We start from the raw sequence: 20274 nt of genomic DNA, 5'->3' as shown, positions 1-20274 counted from the left end.
AAATCAATTGATATGAAAGCAAAAAAGCAGGTATATTTTAAAAAATATAAATCACCTCCTTAATCTGCAAGTTTTCCTTTATTTTTAAAATACTCTGGTCCAAATATTTACTAGTTTACTGATTTTATTTTTTACTTGCTTTGGTTCCTCACAATGAGGTAGTTTTGTTGACTGAATTGTGTACTAAATATGCTTCTTAAATTATAGCTTATAATTAGTTTGCTGAATTAGTTTGATACATAATGGAAATCCCACTGTAGGGTTATGACTCAGAACTACCAGCATATCCTGGCCTTGGTCTTTGCCATAAAGGAAATCAATGAAGATCCCCATATCCTACCCAATATTACCCTTGGATTCCATATCTATGATAGTCATTTCAATACCAGGTGGGCCTTTCGTTCTGCAATGCAACTTATTTCTCCAAAGAAGCATTTTCTCCCCAATTACCACTGTGGCAGTAAAGCCAATCTTCTTACAGTGCTTGAAGGGCTTGATATTGAATCCTCTCATTATATACCACACATTTTCAGCATCTACAAGATTCCTCAGGTAGGATGTGTGCTCAGATTTTAAAGATTATCTTTCTCCCCCCCTCCTGATCCTTTATGTGGAGGTAGGTAGAGGTATTTTTAATCATATAGAACTTATTTCTGTTGCAACCAAAGTAATCTAAGAAGTGTCAGCTTAAAATATCTTTCAAAATTGCTAGTGTAAAGTTGTCTCACTTCATAACATTTAAAACTAATTAATATAAATATAAAATTTATTATTTTATAAAGCCGGTTTGTTTAAGATGGATGGCCATAAAAATTTGATCAATCAATAAATATCTCATTTATTCATGATTTACATTTACATTTATATGCTGCCCACCTCACTGTTGGAGTGACTTTGGCTATCAAAGGTTTCAATTTTCCTGAAAAGACAAATAATTGCCATACTTTTGTTCCAGGCAACATTTTTTTCAACAATTAGTTTATTACTGAAATGTGACCCCAGTGGTACTGGGATCACTAGTACTAGCTGCTGCTGCTGCTGCTGCTGCTACTACTACTACTACTACTACTACTACTACTACTACTACTACTACTACCAACAACAAGAAGATATACAGTACACATTAATATTTCTTTGTTATTTTTTCAATTACCAATCTATTTAGATCTCCTATGGCTCTGCTCCAATGAGTATGGATCATACCCAATCTCCTTACTTTTACCAAATGGTTCCAAATGAAGCCCATCAGTGCAGGGAAATTCTTGAATTGCTTCTCATTTTCAGGTGGACCTGGATTGGATTTTTCATGGCAACTGGAATTAACTCAGAATGGATTTTTCAAGTTATGGTTCCAGAATTTGCCACTCGTGGCATTTGTTTTGCTTTTATAGATACAGTCTACAATGTAGGCATGGTTATGGAATTTGGAAGTATAAAAAAATGGGCATTTAAAATATGGAATAGAATCATGACTAGCACAGCCAACGTATTTCTCCTGTTTGGTGATCTTCGCACTCTCGTGGTTGTGGCCTGGTTGCTTTCTGTTGAACAAGATAGTGATATAACAAACAATATAAAGGGTAAAGTGTGGATTTTGACTGTTCAGTTAGAGCTTAAAAACTACAATGATACAAAGGAACTGAGAATTTCTAAGCGGGTCTACCATGGTGCTTTATCCTTGGCTGTCCATTCCAACGAGCTGCCAGGATTTCAGGAATTTATTCAGGATAGGAAGCCTTCCAATGCAAAAGAAGATTACTTCATAAGGGACTTTTGGTCTTATAGTTTTGGCTGCACCTTCCCCAACTGGGTTGTGAAACATGAAAATAGTGGTCTCTGTTCTGGACTAGAGAGACTGGAGAATGTTCCTGAAAAAAACTTTGAAAAATCCATCACTGGAAATAGCTACAGCATCTATAATGCTGCTTTTGTGGTGGCTCATGCTTTGCATGCCATGCATTCCTTCAGATTCAAGTACAAAAGAATGATGGAGAAGGAGGAATGGACATTTCTGACTCCCAAGTTATGGGAGGTAAGGTATATTTGAAAGATCCACAGGTTCTTTGTTGTCAGTGCTGGGGCCATTAATACAACAAAAAAAATCTTCCGTAGCCTATTAGTAATGTTTTAAGCAAAATCTTAGATAGAATTTATTTGTAGAAATGTAAGATCAGCATAATTCCGAGTGTTTTACTATCTATGCTTTCCAACATTTTAAAACATGGAAGGTTTTGTAAAAGAGAAAGTCTAGAAGAAAATTGCAAAAATTTAATTTGTGTGTTTCATTAAGATATCTAGTTAATGTATACATACTTTCAAAGTCCTTCTGAAAAATACATAAAAAACAAATATGAATTCTGTTATGTACAGGATAATATAAATAATTTTACCTAAAAGCTACTAAATTAATACATAAATTTCTCAATTATTCACTGTTCTTAAAAATAATATTCTATAGTACAGTCAGATTTAGTTTGTTCATTTATATTTATATTTCACTAAGAATCAATCTTTTTTTAAACAATTTTTATTTGCTTTTGAACAAAGACAAACAAACATAAAAATCCATCTTCCATTACAAATTATAGAAAGTGTGTCAGTTGGTTACAGTATTTCCATGCATCTCTTCCATAGTCACCACCTGCTTTTCATATCAAATCGCATATTTTAAATTCACCTATATTCATGTATATCACAATTATTATATCTCAACCTTAATTTAACAATTGTTTTTACATCCTTTTATATATAATATTCAAAATCTAGAATAGATTATATGATAACATTCCACTCAATCATCCTAAAATCATCCAATCACAATACATCTTTATAACATATACTAGATAAAACTTTTAAACCTCCCCTCATAATCTCCATGTGTTGTTTATATAAAATTTTATATTATCAAACTAATATATCTATATATATTGTTATCATTATTAACCATTATTTAAGTATAGCTATTGTTGTTTCATTTTATATATACTACTAGTAAACTGAATTTAGCTTAATTTTTTATTATACATTTTCATTGCATCAACCTGTATCTTTCCTGTAATAGTACGGTCTTATATCTCTTGTCATTTGTAGCATTAATGTTCTAGTTACTTTCTTAATAAATCTTGTATAAACTTCTCTTGACAACATGTTATTCCTTTCGTATCTCATAAAAGCTTGAAAACCAGGGGGAATGGCCTAGAAGACCTCCAAGGTCCCTTCCAATTCTGCTATTGTATTATTGCATTGTTCTTTCCATCAGCTTATCTTTGGTCAGTGCTAGTGATTCTGTCAAGATTTCTCTACTTATCTCCAACAATTTTTCTCTCTTTTTTTCTTCTGTGCTTTGAGGTCTGGGGTAGAGTTCCAATCCATCTATCTCCCCTTTCCAAATTCTACTCTTGCCATTATCAACCACACTCACTTTGTTGTCAATATCCACAGTTTTCTTATTTCTTTGCTCATTTTTTTCTTCCATCTTTTGAACTCTCTCCTCCACTTTCTTCATTTGGTAAACATCCTCAGTTTCTCCAGCAGATTTTTCTGTTTTGTATTCCATATTCTCCAATCTCATTTCAATTCTTCTGTCACAACTAATAAATTTTGAATTCCAAACATAATCATTTGCAATGTTAGTTTCTTTTTCCTGCTGAGCCATTCTTTCAATTTTGCAGACACTGCCACTATAGGATTCAAGGATATTTTAATAAACTTCAAACAGGTTCATTTATTATCTTTCAAGTCAAAATATTGTCTTCCCTCCAATAGCTAGTGATAGAACTTCCAAAAGGCACCTGTATAAATAATTTGTGCTCTTCCTACTATCACTGTCAGTAAACAATTGGAAAGAACCTTGAATATCAGGTGATCAAAGAGAAAGAAGAAAAAACAATGTATCCAGTCTCCAGCCTCTAAGTGGCAGTGTGACTGCTTTTCCTCCTGTTGTTACAACCCTCTTTATAATCCTTCTTATTATCTTCTTTATATTCCAAGCTTAAGAAAGAAAGAAAAAACCCTTAAATGGAGATCAAAAGCAATCCAATCAATCAAATCATCAAATCAAGCATTATAAAAAAGGAGAATTTTAAGGGATAAGCATAAGTGAAAAAAGAAGAAGAAAGAATTAATCCATTCAGTTAAAAAAATAGGGAGCCCCTGCAAAAGTTCCATCCATAAAAAAAAATAGAAACTGGATAACACACTAAGTTGAATGCAAATCAATCTCATCGTCTACGGTCTTCTGTCTTCAATCTTAACTTATTTTTTTTTCTTGGGTAGTGTCTAATAATAAAATTTCCTCACCAATATGACACACTTTCTCTTTCTGCTTTCTTCCAGTTCTGGAGTTGTCCCAACTTCAGCAGCTTCATTAGCTGCATTTCTGTCACTGGAAAAAAAGGTCTATTCTGGATCTTTCAGGGACTTTGCAGTGTCCCTAAGATCAGCAGGAGGTGCCCTTCTCAATCACCTTTTCTGCAGGACAGTTTAAGTCCAAATGAACCATCCAGTGGCAGAAATTCAACTGCAATCTCAGAGCACCAAGATCGCAAGTTGTGCCGTCGCTATGTCAGCTCTCCTCTCTCTGACTAAGAATCAATCTTGAATAAAATCTATATTTTAAAAATTCCCCAGTATAATATTATCAAGCATCAATACTAATTTTGGGAATAACTTAATTGATTTTTCAACAATATGAGTGACACCTAGCCAGGTGTCTTTGCACTGGCTCTATCAACTCTCATAACTGACCATGCTAGCTAAAGCTAATGCTTATTTCTGCTAATTGATACAAAATGATTTTTTTTTTTAAAAAAAGCGACTTATTTTAGAAGTTACAGAATGCCACCAGAAGTTTGGAAGTGGATCTTACATCTGAAGTGTTTTTTAAGAAAAAAATACATTTGTTTTGTAAAAAATACAGCCTTTTGTTTTGAGGATATATTTCACAAATATTCAATTCCTTCTTAACATAAAAATTTCTGAAACATTTGTTTCCCTTCCCTCTAGATATTTCATTTTCTGAAACAAGTATCTTTCAACAATAGCGTAGGGGATAAAGTTTCCTTTGACCAGAATGGTGTGTTTCTAACAGCACTTGATGTCATTAATTGGGTTTTACTTTTAAACTACTCTTTTACTAGAGTAAAAGTTGGAATAATCAATTCTCAAATTCCAGATGATCAAAAAGTTATCATTAATGAAAATTCCATTCTGTGGCACCATTGGTTTAACCAGGTAGGATATACATGCAAACTGTTGGGAAGTTACCAAGCAGTATAAATAATAAGAATGGGAATGCCATAAAAATGACCCAAATAGTTGTTTGTGTGCTAACAGTTTGTGAGTATATAGTGTATATACAAATGATGAATGAACCCCATCTCCCTTTTTTGTCTCTTCTAAAATGTGACTCTTCTTATATATCTCATTCAGGCTATATTAACCTTCTTTTCTTCTTTTTTCTATACTCAATTTCTTTTTTTAAAAAAATATCAAGTTTAGTTGGTATAATTCCTGAATACTTCATCTATGTTTTTAAAGTTGGCCCCAAAATATAAGTCATTGTTTTAGAGTCAATTTTAGTGTAATGGTTTAGTATATTGGATCCTGAATATATGTATGTATGTATGTATGTATGTATGTGCGTACATACACATATATACACACACACATATTTACATATGTATGTATGTATGTATGTGTATGTGTATGTGTATGTGTATGTGTATGTGTATGTGTATGTGTATGTGTATGTGTATGTGTATGTGTATGTGTTTGTGTGTGTGTGTGTGTGTATGTGTATGTGTATGTGTATGTGTATGTATATATGTGTCTGTGTGTGTGTGTGTATAAAGTCAGTGGTGGGTTGCAGGAAGTACATCCTGGTACAGGCATACCAGAGCACCAGATACTGTTCCCACTCACCCTCCCGAGCTCCTTACCGGTCTTTTAAGTTTTCAGTGCTTCCATGCATGCGCATGGCACATACAGCACCTGTGTGATGCTCCGCTGAGCATCTGGAGAAACATGGAGGCTCGCAGATGTGTTAAGATGCATGTGCACGCCCTATATATCAGTTGGAACAGGATCCAGAATCCACCCTATATATCAGTGGTGGATTATAATAATATATTTTGTTCTTACTTTTAGCAATCTAGATCCAGAACAGTTTCAGATCAATGAAAACATCTCTATCTCCAGATTATTTCTCAAGTTTAGTACATAAATCAGAATGCTTTTTTTTAAAAGGAAAATTTAAAAGGAAAATCTTCAGAAGAATTACATATTTTACCATTCCCATATTTATTGACTGTAACTTTGCAACTGTTGAAAAAATATTGAAAGAGCAAAGAAAAAAACTTTTTCATTCTTAATTCTTTTTGTTACTTTTTCTTTCTTTTTTTAGTACAGAAAGAAAAAAAAAGCCAAAACCCCACTTTTTATTCCCATGATTGAGAAGACACATTTCGATAGGAAATTAGTGGAACTCGATAATTTGAGTCCAATGTAGTTTAACTTAAAAAAAAAAATCTCCAGTAAAAGATAACTGTATGCCATGTTCTCTTCTGGACTGGAAGGCTTCAAAACTCACCCTGGTAGATGTTGGTGTTGATTTATGTCATCTCTTGTCATTGGTGAATTAGGTGCAACCAGTTTCTATTTGTAATGAAAAGTGCCAACCTGGTTTCAGAAAACAAAAGAAGGAAGGAGAGCCATTCTGCTGCTATGATTGCATTCCCTGTCCAGAAGGCAAGATTTCTCAGTGGGGAGGTAAGATAGGCAGTAAAATTTTCCAAAGCAGGTCAGTGACCAATGCAATTAATATACAAGGCTGCAAGGCAATTCCTGTAACATCATGGAAAATCCTATTACCATATTTTTCAGAGTATAAGACACACCAAGGTTTTGAAGAGGCAAATAAAAAAAAGGTTTTTTCACTCTGCAAACCTCCCAAAAACGGTCCGTATTTCGTGAAAATGGATCCATTTTTTCCAAAAAATGCATAGCCTTTGGGGGCCTTATAGAATACTCTTGGTGGCTGCAGGGGAAAATTGAGCAAAAAACAGCCTGTTTTTCATTCATTTCTGCTCTCCCCAGGCCCCAGGAGCTCTCTGAAAGCCTTCTATAAGCTCTGCATGGCCATCTTGGTGAAGGGGGCATGGTTTTGGGAGGCAAAAATGCTATATTCAGTGTATAAGATGCACCCAGCTTTTCAGTATTTTTTGAAGGAAAAAGGTGCATCTTATACTCTGAAAAAATATGGTAGTTGGAAAGGAAATTGCTAATGAAGACACCAAAAGTTCTTGGATATATTAGGTTTAATTCTTAGTCAGCAGATATTCAAGGTAAAGAAGTTCCCAACAATAGCAATAGCAATAGCAATAGCAATAACATTTGAATTAATGTACCCATTTAGTACATTAGCAATACTCATTTAGTATTGCCAGTGGGAGGAAGAAAGTAGAATAGGGGCTTCAAAATTTTTAGCAAGTGGATCTCTGTCCACTTTCTAGGTGGGTGTGGCTTAGTCAACCTCCTGCACCCCAGGGGGAGTTTGCTCCCCAGGCTCCGGAGGCTTTCCTTGAACCTCTAGGAGGGCAAAAACAGCCTCTCAAGGCACTATAGGCCTCTGGAAGCTGGAAATGGGCCCATTTTTTGTGTTCCCAAACTTCCAGTAGGTGTGTTTTTTACCCTGCCCAAGCCTCTGCATGCATGCCCTGAACTTTCCTGAATTCAAATCAGGATGTGTGGGGACTCCTGTGAGTGGAAGGGTGGGCTGGGCAGGGCCATCCAGGAGTTAGATCTGAGGTTCTCTTAATTGCACAGAATCTTAGCTAGAGGTTCTTCCTGAACCCTTCTGAACCCCAGCAGCTCACCCATGGAACTAGAGTAATGAATAGATGGACTTGTATGTTTTTCTGTGCAATCCAGATAAGGCATCTGATATTGGGCTCCTCTATCAAAGGGTTATCTTTAAGGGAAAAGTGCTTCTTGCAGAAAATTCCTCTTCCTCAATAGTAGACTCTCAACTATCTCAGTATCAGATTTGTGTGCAACTAAGCCTAAACTTCTCTTTTCCAGATATGCCTGACTGTACTGAGTGCAGAGACGACCTTTATCCAAACAAATATCAGAATGTTTGCATCTCCAAAATTGTAACCTTTTTATCTTATAAAGAACCTATGGGGATTGGTTTAGCAACTGCAGCTCTTTTGCTGGCTCTTATCACTGCTGTTTTGCTAAAAACATTTGTACTGTATCACGACACTCCCATTGTCAAAGCCAATAATCGAGACCTCACTTACATTCTTCTCATCTCTCTTCTACTCTGCTTCCTTTCTACTTTGCTTTTTATTGGGCAACCTCAGAAAGTGATATGTGTTCTGCAGCAATCAGTTTTTGGCATTGTCTTTTCAGTGGCTGTCTCTTCAGTATTGGCCAAAACCATCACTGTGGTTCTGGCATTCATGGCCACCCAACCAGGAACAAAGAGGACTAGATGGATGGGGAAAGGACTGGCCTGTTCCATTGTTATTTCTTGTTCTCTTATTCAAGTAGCCATTTGTACCGTGTGGCTGTCAACCAGTCCTCCATTCCCAGATGCTAATATGCACTCAGGAATCGGTGAAATTACCCTCCAATGTAATGAGGCATCACCTGCCATGTTTTACAGTGTGATTGGGTACATGGGCTTTTTAGCCATTGCCAGCTTCATTGTGGCTTTCTTTGCCAGGAATTTACCTGACAGTTTCAATGAGGCCAAATTCATCACTTTCAGCATGTTAGTGTTTTGTAGTGTGTGGTTGTCATTTGTCCCAACCTACCTAAGCACCAAAGGAAAATACATGGTTGCTGTGGAGATTTTCTCTATTTTAGCTTCCAGTGCTGGATTGCTGAGTTTTATATTTTTCCCCAAATGGTACATCATTGTTGTGAGGCCTGAACTGAACAACAAAGATAATCTTAAATGGAGGAACCACTAAAGAAAGAAGGAAGCTGTCTCAATAATATACATCTGTTATATCCCTTCCAGGTAAAATACAAAACGTGATTAAAATCATTGGACATGGATTGAAATTGAAATAGATAAATAGATAAATAGATAGGTATGGTCACTCCATTTAATTCCAGTAATCTACGTATTTAAAGATTATTTGGCAGAACAGGAGTAGATCATCCTCACATTTTTCTAAGAGTTAAAAATTCAGTTTTTAATTTGTTAGTCTATTTGGAACTTGAAAATGTTCCCACCATTGATACAATGCATATCTTCACTGTAGCCTTATAGTCCTAAGATCTAATTATGCTGAATTTTTCTGAAAGAAGATGATCTGGTTAGACTGATATATTTGGTAGCACTTTTTAATATATTGGATTTATGCTTCAGTTTACCATGTCATCTCATTTGAAAATTCATTATCTGTTATACCTTCCTAAGTTTCTGTTCCAAAATATACTACTTGCTTTCCTTCCTGAGGTCTTTCAGGGCATATATAGATTTCTATGTCAATATAGGCACACACATATATAATTATACAATACAAAGTGAAACTGAATTCATACATGCAATGCTAAAGTTTATGTGGGTACAAACCATCAGCTTTTAAAAAATTAAATTCGGAGAATGTGTAAATATGTAAAGATTATGTAAATGTGATTGTGTGACAAAAGCTAAAATGTACATAAATATATACCTAATACATGAAATTTAATGCCTGGATGATATAAATCTATTATCTGTTCCCTTATTATGGCCAATGTACTGATATTTCAATACTGGAAACATAAATGCATAGCCACACTTACTTAATAGATTACAGACCTCTCTGCTCTTGCTATTTATGAATAGATTATCTATAGACATAGCCTTTGTATGGAAAACATAATAAAATATGGGATTCAAATACATTATGTTAAAAAAACAAGATACTTATATAAATAAATTAGAAAAAAAATAGTACTTGAATAATATTCACTTGTTCTTTCACTTGTTGGTTAAAGGAATTTTTAGGTATTTCACTTTCTCTTGTCTTTGACAATGTATTTATTTCTGTCATTATTATCATTTTGTTTTGTTCCTTTCCTTTTGTTGTCTTGTTAATTATATGCAACATATAAATAAGTAAAGAAATAAAGTACAAAAACGCAGTTACAATTAAAAAAAAACCTGAAACCTGTTCCTGTATTTCCACACGTGTTTCCGAAGAAAAAGCTGAAGATACAATTGCAGAACACTTTTTTTTCCAATCATGTAATGGTTATAACACTGGGCTCACATTCAGAATGTACCCAGTTCAAAATTCCTTGAACCTTGGAAGAAACTATTTTTCTTCTCCCAAGTTAACCAATTTCCACATTTTTAAATATATATGTTCTAGTAGCCTTAACTAAAGCATCCAAATCTTCCTGGCTGATTCTGAGAAGTGATATTCTGCCCAATGTTTGCATGATATTGATATTTTTTCAATAAGAACTAAAAGGAAAACAACAGTAAGCTGCAGGAGAATGCATTCATGGAAAGCTTGGGAAATAAAGTGAGGGGCCACAGTGCCTCATCAAAGAAGCCATCGTGTGGGCCTTGTCCTAGAAGAAAGTGAAGCCCAGAAGGAAAAATAAACAGCAAAATAAAAGCAAAACAATGACTTGCCCAAGCAGGAAAAAAGTACTTTGGAGGCTGAATTGATAGATATGCCAGGATGCCATAGATCTAATATTGCTTTACCAAGCCTTAGCACGATCACACATGGAATACTGCATACACTTCTAGTGAGCACAATATTAAAAAGATGTTGAGACTCTAGAAAGAATGCAGGGAATAGCAATAAGAATGCTTAGGAGGCTGGAGGCTACAATATCTGAAGAATGGTTGTAGGAAGTGGATATTCCTTATCTAATGAAAAGAAGGACATGATAGCAGTGTTCCAATATCTGAGTGGCTCCTACATAGATGAGGGGATCAAACTATTTTCCAAAGCAGCAAAATATAAGACAAGAAACAATGGATGGAGACTAACCATTTCCATGCTAAGCAACCTAAAACTAAAGAGTGAGAACAATTGACTAGTGGAATGGCTTGCCTTTGGAAGTTGTGGATACTTTGTAACTGTAGGTTTTTAAGAAGAGACTGGACAGCTGCTAGTCCGAAATGATATATGGCAGTGATGGTTAACCTTTTTGTCATTATGTGCTGAAAGGCATGTACGTGACAGTGTGTCCATGCACCCGTACCCATAATACAATGTGTGCATGACACCTCCCCTGTGCCCCATCCCCCTGCACATGCGTTCACGACCCCCCTGTACTTCCTCTTCCCACCATACATGTGCATGTGACCCAACCATGCCCCATTTTTGGCCAAGTAGACCTTTCTGCAACCTCCTGGGAACAGAAATGGGCTGTGGGGAGATGCGCCAAACCCCATGCGCATCTCCCGCCTGCATCCTGTGCATCTTCCACATGCGCCCTTCTCCTCCAATGCATGCATGGCAGAGGCCCAAAAATCAGTTGGCCAGTGGGAGGCCCGCACATATGCATGATGAAGCTAAGCTGGGGCGACAGCTCACGTGTACACAGAGAGGGCTCTGTGTGCCACCTGTGGTTCACCGTAATGGGTATAAGGTCTCCAACTCAAGCAAAGTCCCTTCCTTATTAGTCTTTGTTCAATGATCTGTCACATAACAAGAGGATGACATCATCTATTTCCACCTATAAAAATGGTTGCTGTCCCTACTGCCAGGATTTGTAGATAAGATTTCTTATGTGGCAATATTCAATATATTGTCTCCCTGACTGTGCATGTTTAAGAGTTTATAAATATTAACTTTAATGTTAAACAAACAAAACAAAGATTCATTCAAAATTTGGAAAGTAGGCTAATGATGTCCTGCTATGTACCAGAAGTATATTTCAAGAAATGAATTGAATTGCAGTAAAATTTACAGGAATTAAATTACTGCTCTATGTGGGGCTACCGTTGAAGAGAATTTGGAAGCTACAATTTGTGCAGAGTGCAGGGGCCCCTAGAGTGCCCCATGTAACATTGTTGTTCTGTGAGCTGGATTGGTTGCTGGTCTGATTCTCACTGCAATTCAAGCTGTTGGTGATCATCTTTAAAGTTCTTCATCTCATAGGTCCATATTATCTGAGGATTGTTCTTACTTCAATATGACTGGCTTATAGAAGGAATACTAAGTAAATGGTAACATTAATATTCATGAATTACTCATCACTGTTTTTAAAAACCATTTTATATACTCTCTGTGATGTTAATTTTTTTCAAAAAAATAAAACTTGTTTTAAATAAAAGTTTGCTATCATTAACCTCTGGGTCATAATATAATTTGATCATGTCAATAAGGTGACGGAATCACCTCCACATCTATAAAACCTTGCCAGAAATAAATGTGAGATATACTTTTTGATGAACTCCAAGTATAGAGATTTAAATTATTTTAGAGTTGTCCATAGAATCATCACATGGAAGGATATGGTAGTTCTCTATCCAGCCTGAATCTCTTCCAGCCTATTGTCAGAGGATTTCAGTCCAGGTAGATTTTTGGCCATGATGATAGATCCCTCCCCACAAAAAGCACACCAGGAGGAGGAGATCTGAAAATGCTGATGAAAGAAAATGGAGCAATGGTTCTCCCCAAAGTAGACTTTTCCCATAGACATTATGTGCATCATCTAGATACTTTAGTAACTTCTGACATGAAAATTTGCATTTTTCTATGTGTCTTTATATTTTAATTTGGTTCCAAGAAGGAAATAAAAAGCATTCTTTGGAGTGATGCATTTTATTAGAAATAATGTGTTTCTAAAAACATTTTTATTTTTATTTACAGAACAGAATGAATACAATAGGTTTTCAGGGTAAATATAACACACTTAGTTCTTACCAATGCTATAGAGGATTCACAAATTCTAGCTAACTATCAAACAACTATAATTATTTATATTGCTTTCCTATTTCCCTCTTGTTTTTATGGGAAAAAAACTGTTGCAAGCACGGTCATGTATTCCTGTTTAAGTGTATCTTTGTTTATATGAATGTGTGTTTGTATGCACATATTGTATTTATATAAAGTGAGGGCTAAAATTTACAAATTTTAGCCATATTGTTCCAAGCATATACTCTTTGGGATTTAGTCATTATATTTCACTTTTCATGGATATCTAGCTATTGTTATGACAGATGGAGCTGTAAATGCATTGGTGCTTTAGTTCAGAGGGTCAGCTTGTACTTAATATGTTGATAGTAGCAGCATTCCTCTTTCTGTTGCTGCCCCATATGACAGGCCAGAGACATGTAAAGTGCCGAATTGTAGATCACCATCACATTTTTCACAAGTACCTTCAGCCAGGGGATCTACTCTTTGGTGGCCTTGTTTGTCACACTCTCTTTGTCTCCAGACCAAATCTTTTTGATGTAGTACCACCTCCAATGTACTTTCAAAAATATCTGTAAGGAATTGAGCTTGACCTCCGTGTAATTCTGTATAGATTATATGTAGCGGACCAAATTTATGGTGTGATTAATGAAATGAAGGAATGAAGTAGATTGTTTCTGAGAAATAAAGGGCAGACTGGAAATGAATTTTTGCTCCTTCATTTCTCTAAGGAAATATTAATGAAATACTAGTATTTAAAATAATTTTAATGAAATCAAAATATATCAACTTAATTAAGATGTCTATATTTAGCCATTTAAGTACATAAAAAGCAATAGTTATATATTTAACTCTCCTAGCAAATACATTTTCATCCATTTAGACTAAAAATTTCTTAATTCAAGTTTTTCTTATTTTTATTCATTTATAGTGTTTCTAGCATTTCTTAATTCAAGTTTTTCTTTGTTAAAAATTGCAATTACAATGTTTAACTTTCTAATAGGAAATACATTCTTATTCATTTATATTGTTTCTTTTAATTCTTGCTTCATGACAGATCACCATATTTCTTCCAAAAAAATTAATTCTAAAATTGTTCCTCTAGAGGAATCAGAACTATATAATGATTTTAAATCTGATAATGTCTGTACACAAAATATATACAGACATAAAATGTAGAGGTAAACTATATTGTAAATCAACTCCAGAAATTACACATAGATTTTATTTAATTTTGTTTGACACTATATAAAAGGATGTACCTCTGCCTTTCTCTAATCTATAGATTGTCTTTTGGGGTAATTGGTCAAGTTTTTGTACCAAGTATGCCTCTTAAACTGTGGCTTATTTTTTCCAATAAATTAGTCTGACACATAATGAAAATCCCACTGTAGGGTTATGACTCAGAACTACCAGCATATCTTGGCCTTGGTCTTTGCCATAAGGGAAATCAATGAAGATCCCCAAATCTTACCCAACTTGACCTTCGGATTCCATATCTATGATAGCCATATCAATACCAGGTGGGCCTTTGGTTCTGCAATGCAACTTATTTCTCCAAAAGAGCAATTTCTTCCCAATTACCATTGTGATCGTAAAGACAATCTTCTTGCAATTATTGAAGGACTTGACATTGAATCTTCCTATCAAATACCAAATATTTTTAGCATCTATAAGATTCCTCAGGTAAGTTATATGGATTATAAGCATTTAGTAGTAATCCAATTATCATGTCTTCTCATCAATTATTGGTGTCCTGTCTACACAGAGATTGAGTTCTTTCCAGTAACCATATTAATTTTATTGGTGTGGCAGCATAGCTAATCTGTCAGACAAGAGAGTTTTATCATTAAAAATCTTTCCTTGCACAAAATTTAAGTAATAGCTGTCAAAGTGTCAAATAACTGTCAAAAGTGCCAAATACCTATCAAAACCTTCACACTATCTGAGAAGGATGAATTTTTGCCATGTTTTGTTCAGGAAAGGATGCCACAGCAGATGCATTATGTCACTCAGAACAGAGGTGGAAGAGACTTTAGAGGTCTTCTAGTCCAACTCCCTGCTCAAGCAGGAGATCCTATATAATTTCAGGCAAGTTATTTTCCTCTCTCTTCTTAAAAGTCTCCAGCGATGAAGCACTTCTGATGCCAAGCTGTTCCAATAGTTAATTGTCCTGACTGTTAGGAAGTTTCTCCTTAGTTCCAAGTTGCTTCTCTTCTTGAGTAGTTTCCATCCATTGTTTCTTGTCTTGCCTCTGGTGCTTTGGGAAATAAGTGTACCCTCTCCTCTTTGTGACAACTTCTCAGATACTAAAATAATGCTATCATGTCCACCCCAGTCCTTTTTTCTAGAATAGTCAAAGCCAAATCCTGCAATAATTTTTCATATTTTAGTATCCAGGCATTTAACCCTCTTAGTTACTTTTCTTTGCACTTTTTCCAAAGTCTCAACACCTTTTTTGTAATGTGGTGATCAAAACTGGATGCAGTATTCTAGTTGTGGCCTTACAAAGGCTTTATAAATCAATACTAATCAGTATTAATAAATCAGTACAAATACTTCATGTGATTCTATACCTTTGTTTATACAACCAAGGATTGTATTAGCTTTTTTGGCTGCTGTTGCATATTGCTAATTCATGTTTAAGTGATTGTCCACTAGGACTCCTAGGTTAATATTTTTGAGCCAAGTTTCACTTAATCTGTACTTGTATCTTTGATTTATCCTGCCTAAATGTAATGCTTTTCTTCACATTAAATTTCATTTAATTGATAGGGCTCATTGTTGAAATCTGTTAAGATCTTTTCAGATCCTGAGCTTGTCTTCTGGGGTGTTAGCTATTCCTGTCAATTTAGTGTCATCTGCAAATTTGATGAGAGCCCCTTCTATTCCCTCTTCTAAATCATTTATGAATATATTGAAGAGTATTGAGGCTAAGACCTTGTGGCACCCCATCACTTACTTTCCCCCATGTAGATGTAGTATCATTAAAGACTACTTGTTGTAGTATAGTATAAATCTTTATTACAGCCAAATAACAACAATACACATTACTTTTTACAATATGTTAAAAAGTACTGACATTAAAATATAATTTAAAAGTATTGATGTTAAAAGTGGATAATAACATACATGTTCTCAAATTGTTCAGGTCACTCCCTGGTTTATCTGGGTGAAAAGCCGATAACTATGGGAGTAAATACAATGGTCCAGAAATTGTTAGAGATATGTCCAAATAATTGGCACAAGATGACAACTATACTTCTGTAACCATTTTTTTCCTTGTGGACATTGCAGGAATACAGAATTTTGCAACCACATACGTGGTAGCTGGTTTGTGTCCTGGAGTAGAAAACCTACATAAAAATTGTCTGCCCTCCCTGGCAATCTGTCTAATAAGGGGAGAATATGTGCAAACTTACAAACTTGTATATAGCTCACAGTGTATTAGAATATGTGAGATATCTTCAACTTCTCCTTTACCACATATACAAACCCGTTCTGCTATAGGTGTTCTCTTATATCTTCCCTGGAGGAGTGCTGAAGGAAGAATGTTAAATCTGGCTCTGAAGAAAGCTATTCTTTGTTTTGGGAAGATCAGGTCATTTAGATATCTTGCTAATTCCAACACACCCTGTTTGATTCTGTCCCTACTGCGGATAAGCAACCTATTTAGTTCTTCTTGGAAATCCATGTCCTTCATTCTATTGATTACTACTTGCTTTGCTTGATCAAACCCTAGATATATTAAGAATACCAATGAGAGCCCATAAGAGCCCAGCTTGTGAACAATTGCCTGCTTTCAGGGGGAGGGGAAGTTGTCAGTCAACACTAGTGGGGACAGTCCCTCTAGAAAAAAATGCATTTTAAGACAATGCATGATTATCATCTTCCAGGTTCTTACCTGAATTTGAGGCATGCCTGTCTCAATTCTTTTTTTAAATAATTTTTTAAAATTTTTAACTTAAAACAAATATAGCATTCTTCTTTACATGTTATAGAAAGTGTATCAGTTGGTTACAAAAAGACTTTCGTGCATCTTTTCCACAGTCAACAAACATAATACATATTAACTTAAGTATTTTAACTCAAATATTTATACATATCACCATCATTATATTTCCATTTTTGCTTAAATATAATTGTTTAAGCATCCTTCATCATAGAATATACCAAAATTTAATACATAACCACATACTGGCCTTTCAATTACTATTTTTAAAATCCTCCACTAACACTAAATCCTTATATCCTATTCTAGCTAAACATCCATAATATTTAATAACAAAGTTTTCTAATCCTCCTTTCCAAATCACTGTTTAAAGTTTACATCCAGTTTCCTTATATTATACCCATATCTATATATACCTTGTTATTCTTATCCCTCTTTTATTTGGCTATATCCTGTATTATAACATTTTCCCCCTAATAATCAAAACTTCAATTGTATTTAACTTAGTTCATTATTATTATACAATTGTATCACAGCAGCCAGTTGTTTCGCTGGATTTGGCACTGGTTGCTAGTCGGGCCCCACCCAGGGGCCTAGGACGTTGCAACATATTTTCATAATATGCGTGCAGGTCCAAGCAGTGCGGCTTTTTGCATTTGACTGATGCAAAAATTTTAACTGTTTTAAATGTAATTCCAGTGCTTTTGGAATAGCACCCAGTGTGCCGATTACCATTGGAATTACCACTGCTGGTTTGTGCCATAGTAATTGAATTTCGATTTTTAATTCCTGATATTTTGCAATTTTTTTCACATTCCTTCTCATCGACCCTGCTATCCCCTGGTATTGCAATGTCTATGATTGTAACCTTATTTTTCTCAACCAGTGTGATGTCTGATGTATTATGTGCCAGTATTTTGTCCGTTTGTATGCAAAAATCCCACAAGAGCGACATTTACTCTTGGTGGTAACATGTTGAATTTTTGCCTTCATGTAGTTTGTGGCTAAGGCTTGTTCTTGAGCTGTCAAAATAAAGCCTTCTATTTCTTTTTTCAGTGCTCCTGATCTTAACCAGTTCCAAGTTAGCTTTTGGTCAGCTTTGCCTTCAATATTTTTTAAGTATTGGTTATGCATAGCTTTGTTTTTCCAATTTTCAGCTTGCTTCTCAATTACTTCTTTCTTATATTCAGCTTTTGACTTAGTTGTCTTTAAAAGGCCTCCTTTATTTACTTCTTTAATCATTGGTTCTTCGCTTCTCTGGATGTAGTCATTCAAGCTGTGTTTTTCTTCTTCCACAGTCTGTTTTATTTGTATAAGTCCTCGACCACCCCTCTGCTCTTGGTAGATATAATTGGTCAAAATCACTTTTAGGGGAGCAAAGAATGATTCATTGTCATAAGCTTCCTTGTTTTTCTGTCCAAGTTGTCCAACTTCATCTGGGTCCAGTCAATTATTCCTGCAGAGTATCAGATTACAGGTATAGCCCAGGTATTTATGGCTTTTATGATGTTTCCTCCACTCAGTTTGGACTTTAATATCTTGCGAATTCGCCGAATGTACTTGGCTGAAGTTAATTCTTTGACTTTATTATGTATTGTTAGAGGCCTCTAAAATCCCCAAGTATTTGTAGCCTTCTTCTGGTTTAACTGCCTTTATCATTTCTTCATTCTCAAGTTCTATTCCATCATCTTCTATGACCTTGCCTGCTTTGGTTGCCATTGTTGCACATTTGTCAATTCCAAACTGCATACTAATGTCTTGGCTAAATTCTTTTGTGCTTTTAATTAATAAATTCAGTTCCACTTTTGTTTTAACAAACAGCTTCAAATCATCCATGTACACCAAGTACGAAATGTTCAGTCCTTTCTTTGCAAGTTCGTATCCATAGTTCATCTTCTTCAAAATAATTGTCAGTGATAGCATTGAGAGTATAAAAAGTAGGGGTGAAAGGGAATCGCCCTGGAAAATGCCTCATTTAATTTCAACTTCACCCAATACTTCTTCTTTAGCTATAAGCTTCGTTTTCCAGAGGTTCATTGGCATACAGTTTACTAATAATGCTCAGGAGACTAATGCCTAGGTCAGTGATGGCGAACCTATGACACGCGTGTCAGTGCTGACATGCGTAGCCATTTGGGGTGACACGCACAGGATTTCATGCGATTCATCCTCGGCTCCTGCACGGCCGCCGAGGATGAAAGAATCTGTGCTGGAGGAACGGGGGGGCGGGACATGTGATCTCCCCCGCCCACACTCACTTACTGTATCGCCGCCGCCCCTTTCTGAGCGCAGGGGCTGCTGGTAAGTCGTGCGTGCCGTGCGCACACACGTCATCAGCGCGGCAAGGGAGGACCCGCAGGAGAGGAGCGCGGGAACAGTGATTAGAACAGTGCGCGCCTCTCTCCAGTCAGGCCGGCACAGAGAGTCTACTCCTGTATTGGGACTGTCGGTTACGACCGCACCACAGCAGGGAACAGCGGAGTGCCAATGGGAACTATGAGTGCCATTAGCAGCCCTTGCGTCACTAGGAATATTCATAGCAGGGGCGGGCTGGAGCGGCATGTTGATGAGGACGTGGAGCTGGAAGCAGCCGACTCCACAGCCCTGGTTCACGGCACCCCAAACAAGTTCAATAATATCAAGGGCAACATACGAAATCGACTGATGAACAAAGAAGTTACTAAGCAGGTATGTTAAATAATTTGTTTTTGGTTTATTAAATACAAGTATATATTGCAATTATACATTTTTGTAGTTTAAACTATAAATTGCGCAAAATTATGTTTTTGTCGAAGTGACACGCAATGCGAGTTATGCTCGATTTTTTGCTGATTTTTGACACACCACGCCAAAAAGGTTGCCCATCACTGGCCTAGGTCATTTCTATTACCTTTTTAATAAATTGGTATGATAATTGCTACTCCCCAATCTTTTGGCATATGGCTTGTTTTATCTATAAATATAAACAGAGATGCTAAAAGTGGAGCCCATCAACTGGCGTTCTTTTTGATGATTTCTGAAAGGACATTATCAGCACCAGGTGCCTTATTAGCCTTTAGGGCTCTGATCAACCGGGATATCTGTTTTGGTGTAACAGGGGGCCAGTAAGGAGTTTGGTCCAAATTAGTTTGGCTATCTTTGGTTACATAGTTAAGGTCTGTATATAGCTCCCTAAAATATTCTTCCCAGGCATGAATCGGAACCTGGTTAGTTGGGGGTAATCCTCTGGTGATGTACCAAAAAAAGGGATGTATTTCCTGACTGCCGTAATTAGTATATGCCAAGACTCTTTCAGAGCCTCACTTTTCTTTTTATTTTCAATTATCTTTTCCCATATCTTCCCAGGTATTGGTATTAGGCTTATTGGTCTGTAGTTTCCCAGTCTGTTTCCTCCCCTTTGTTTAATGCAATACAATACAATAGCAGAGTTGGAAG

The 20274-nt window shown here is 35.8% G+C and overlaps 2 protein-coding genes across 2 annotated transcripts in view; both read left to right on the top strand.

Moving 5' to 3' along the window:
* The first annotated feature begins 264 nt into the window (after nucleotides 1-264).
* Nucleotides 265-8981, top strand: LOC116521558 (vomeronasal type-2 receptor 26-like). Its single transcript, XM_032236217.1, has 5 exons — nucleotides 265-552; nucleotides 1166-2032; nucleotides 5005-5232; nucleotides 6642-6768; nucleotides 8080-8981. Exons 1-5 carry the CDS (start codon nucleotides 265-267, stop codon nucleotides 8979-8981), a joined length of 2412 nt encoding a protein of 803 aa, XP_032092108.1.
* Nucleotides 8982-14285: 5304 nt separating this feature from the next.
* The window catches only part of LOC116521557 (vomeronasal type-2 receptor 26-like), a 15492-nt gene continuing 9503 nt past the window's right edge, over nucleotides 14286-20274 (top strand). Inside the window, exon 1 of the mRNA XM_032236216.1 lies at nucleotides 14286-14573. Coding sequence (XP_032092107.1) covers nucleotides 14286-14573 — 288 coding nt within the window. The remainder of the gene's footprint in view (nucleotides 14574-20274) is intronic.

Source organism: Thamnophis elegans, chromosome Z, assembly GCF_009769535.1.
Source record: "Thamnophis elegans isolate rThaEle1 chromosome Z, rThaEle1.pri, whole genome shotgun sequence".
Lineage (NCBI taxonomy): Eukaryota > Metazoa > Chordata > Lepidosauria > Squamata > Colubridae > Thamnophis > Thamnophis elegans.
The sequence above is the reverse complement of the archived record's forward strand: the minus strand, read 5'-3'. Positions and strand labels throughout refer to the sequence as shown.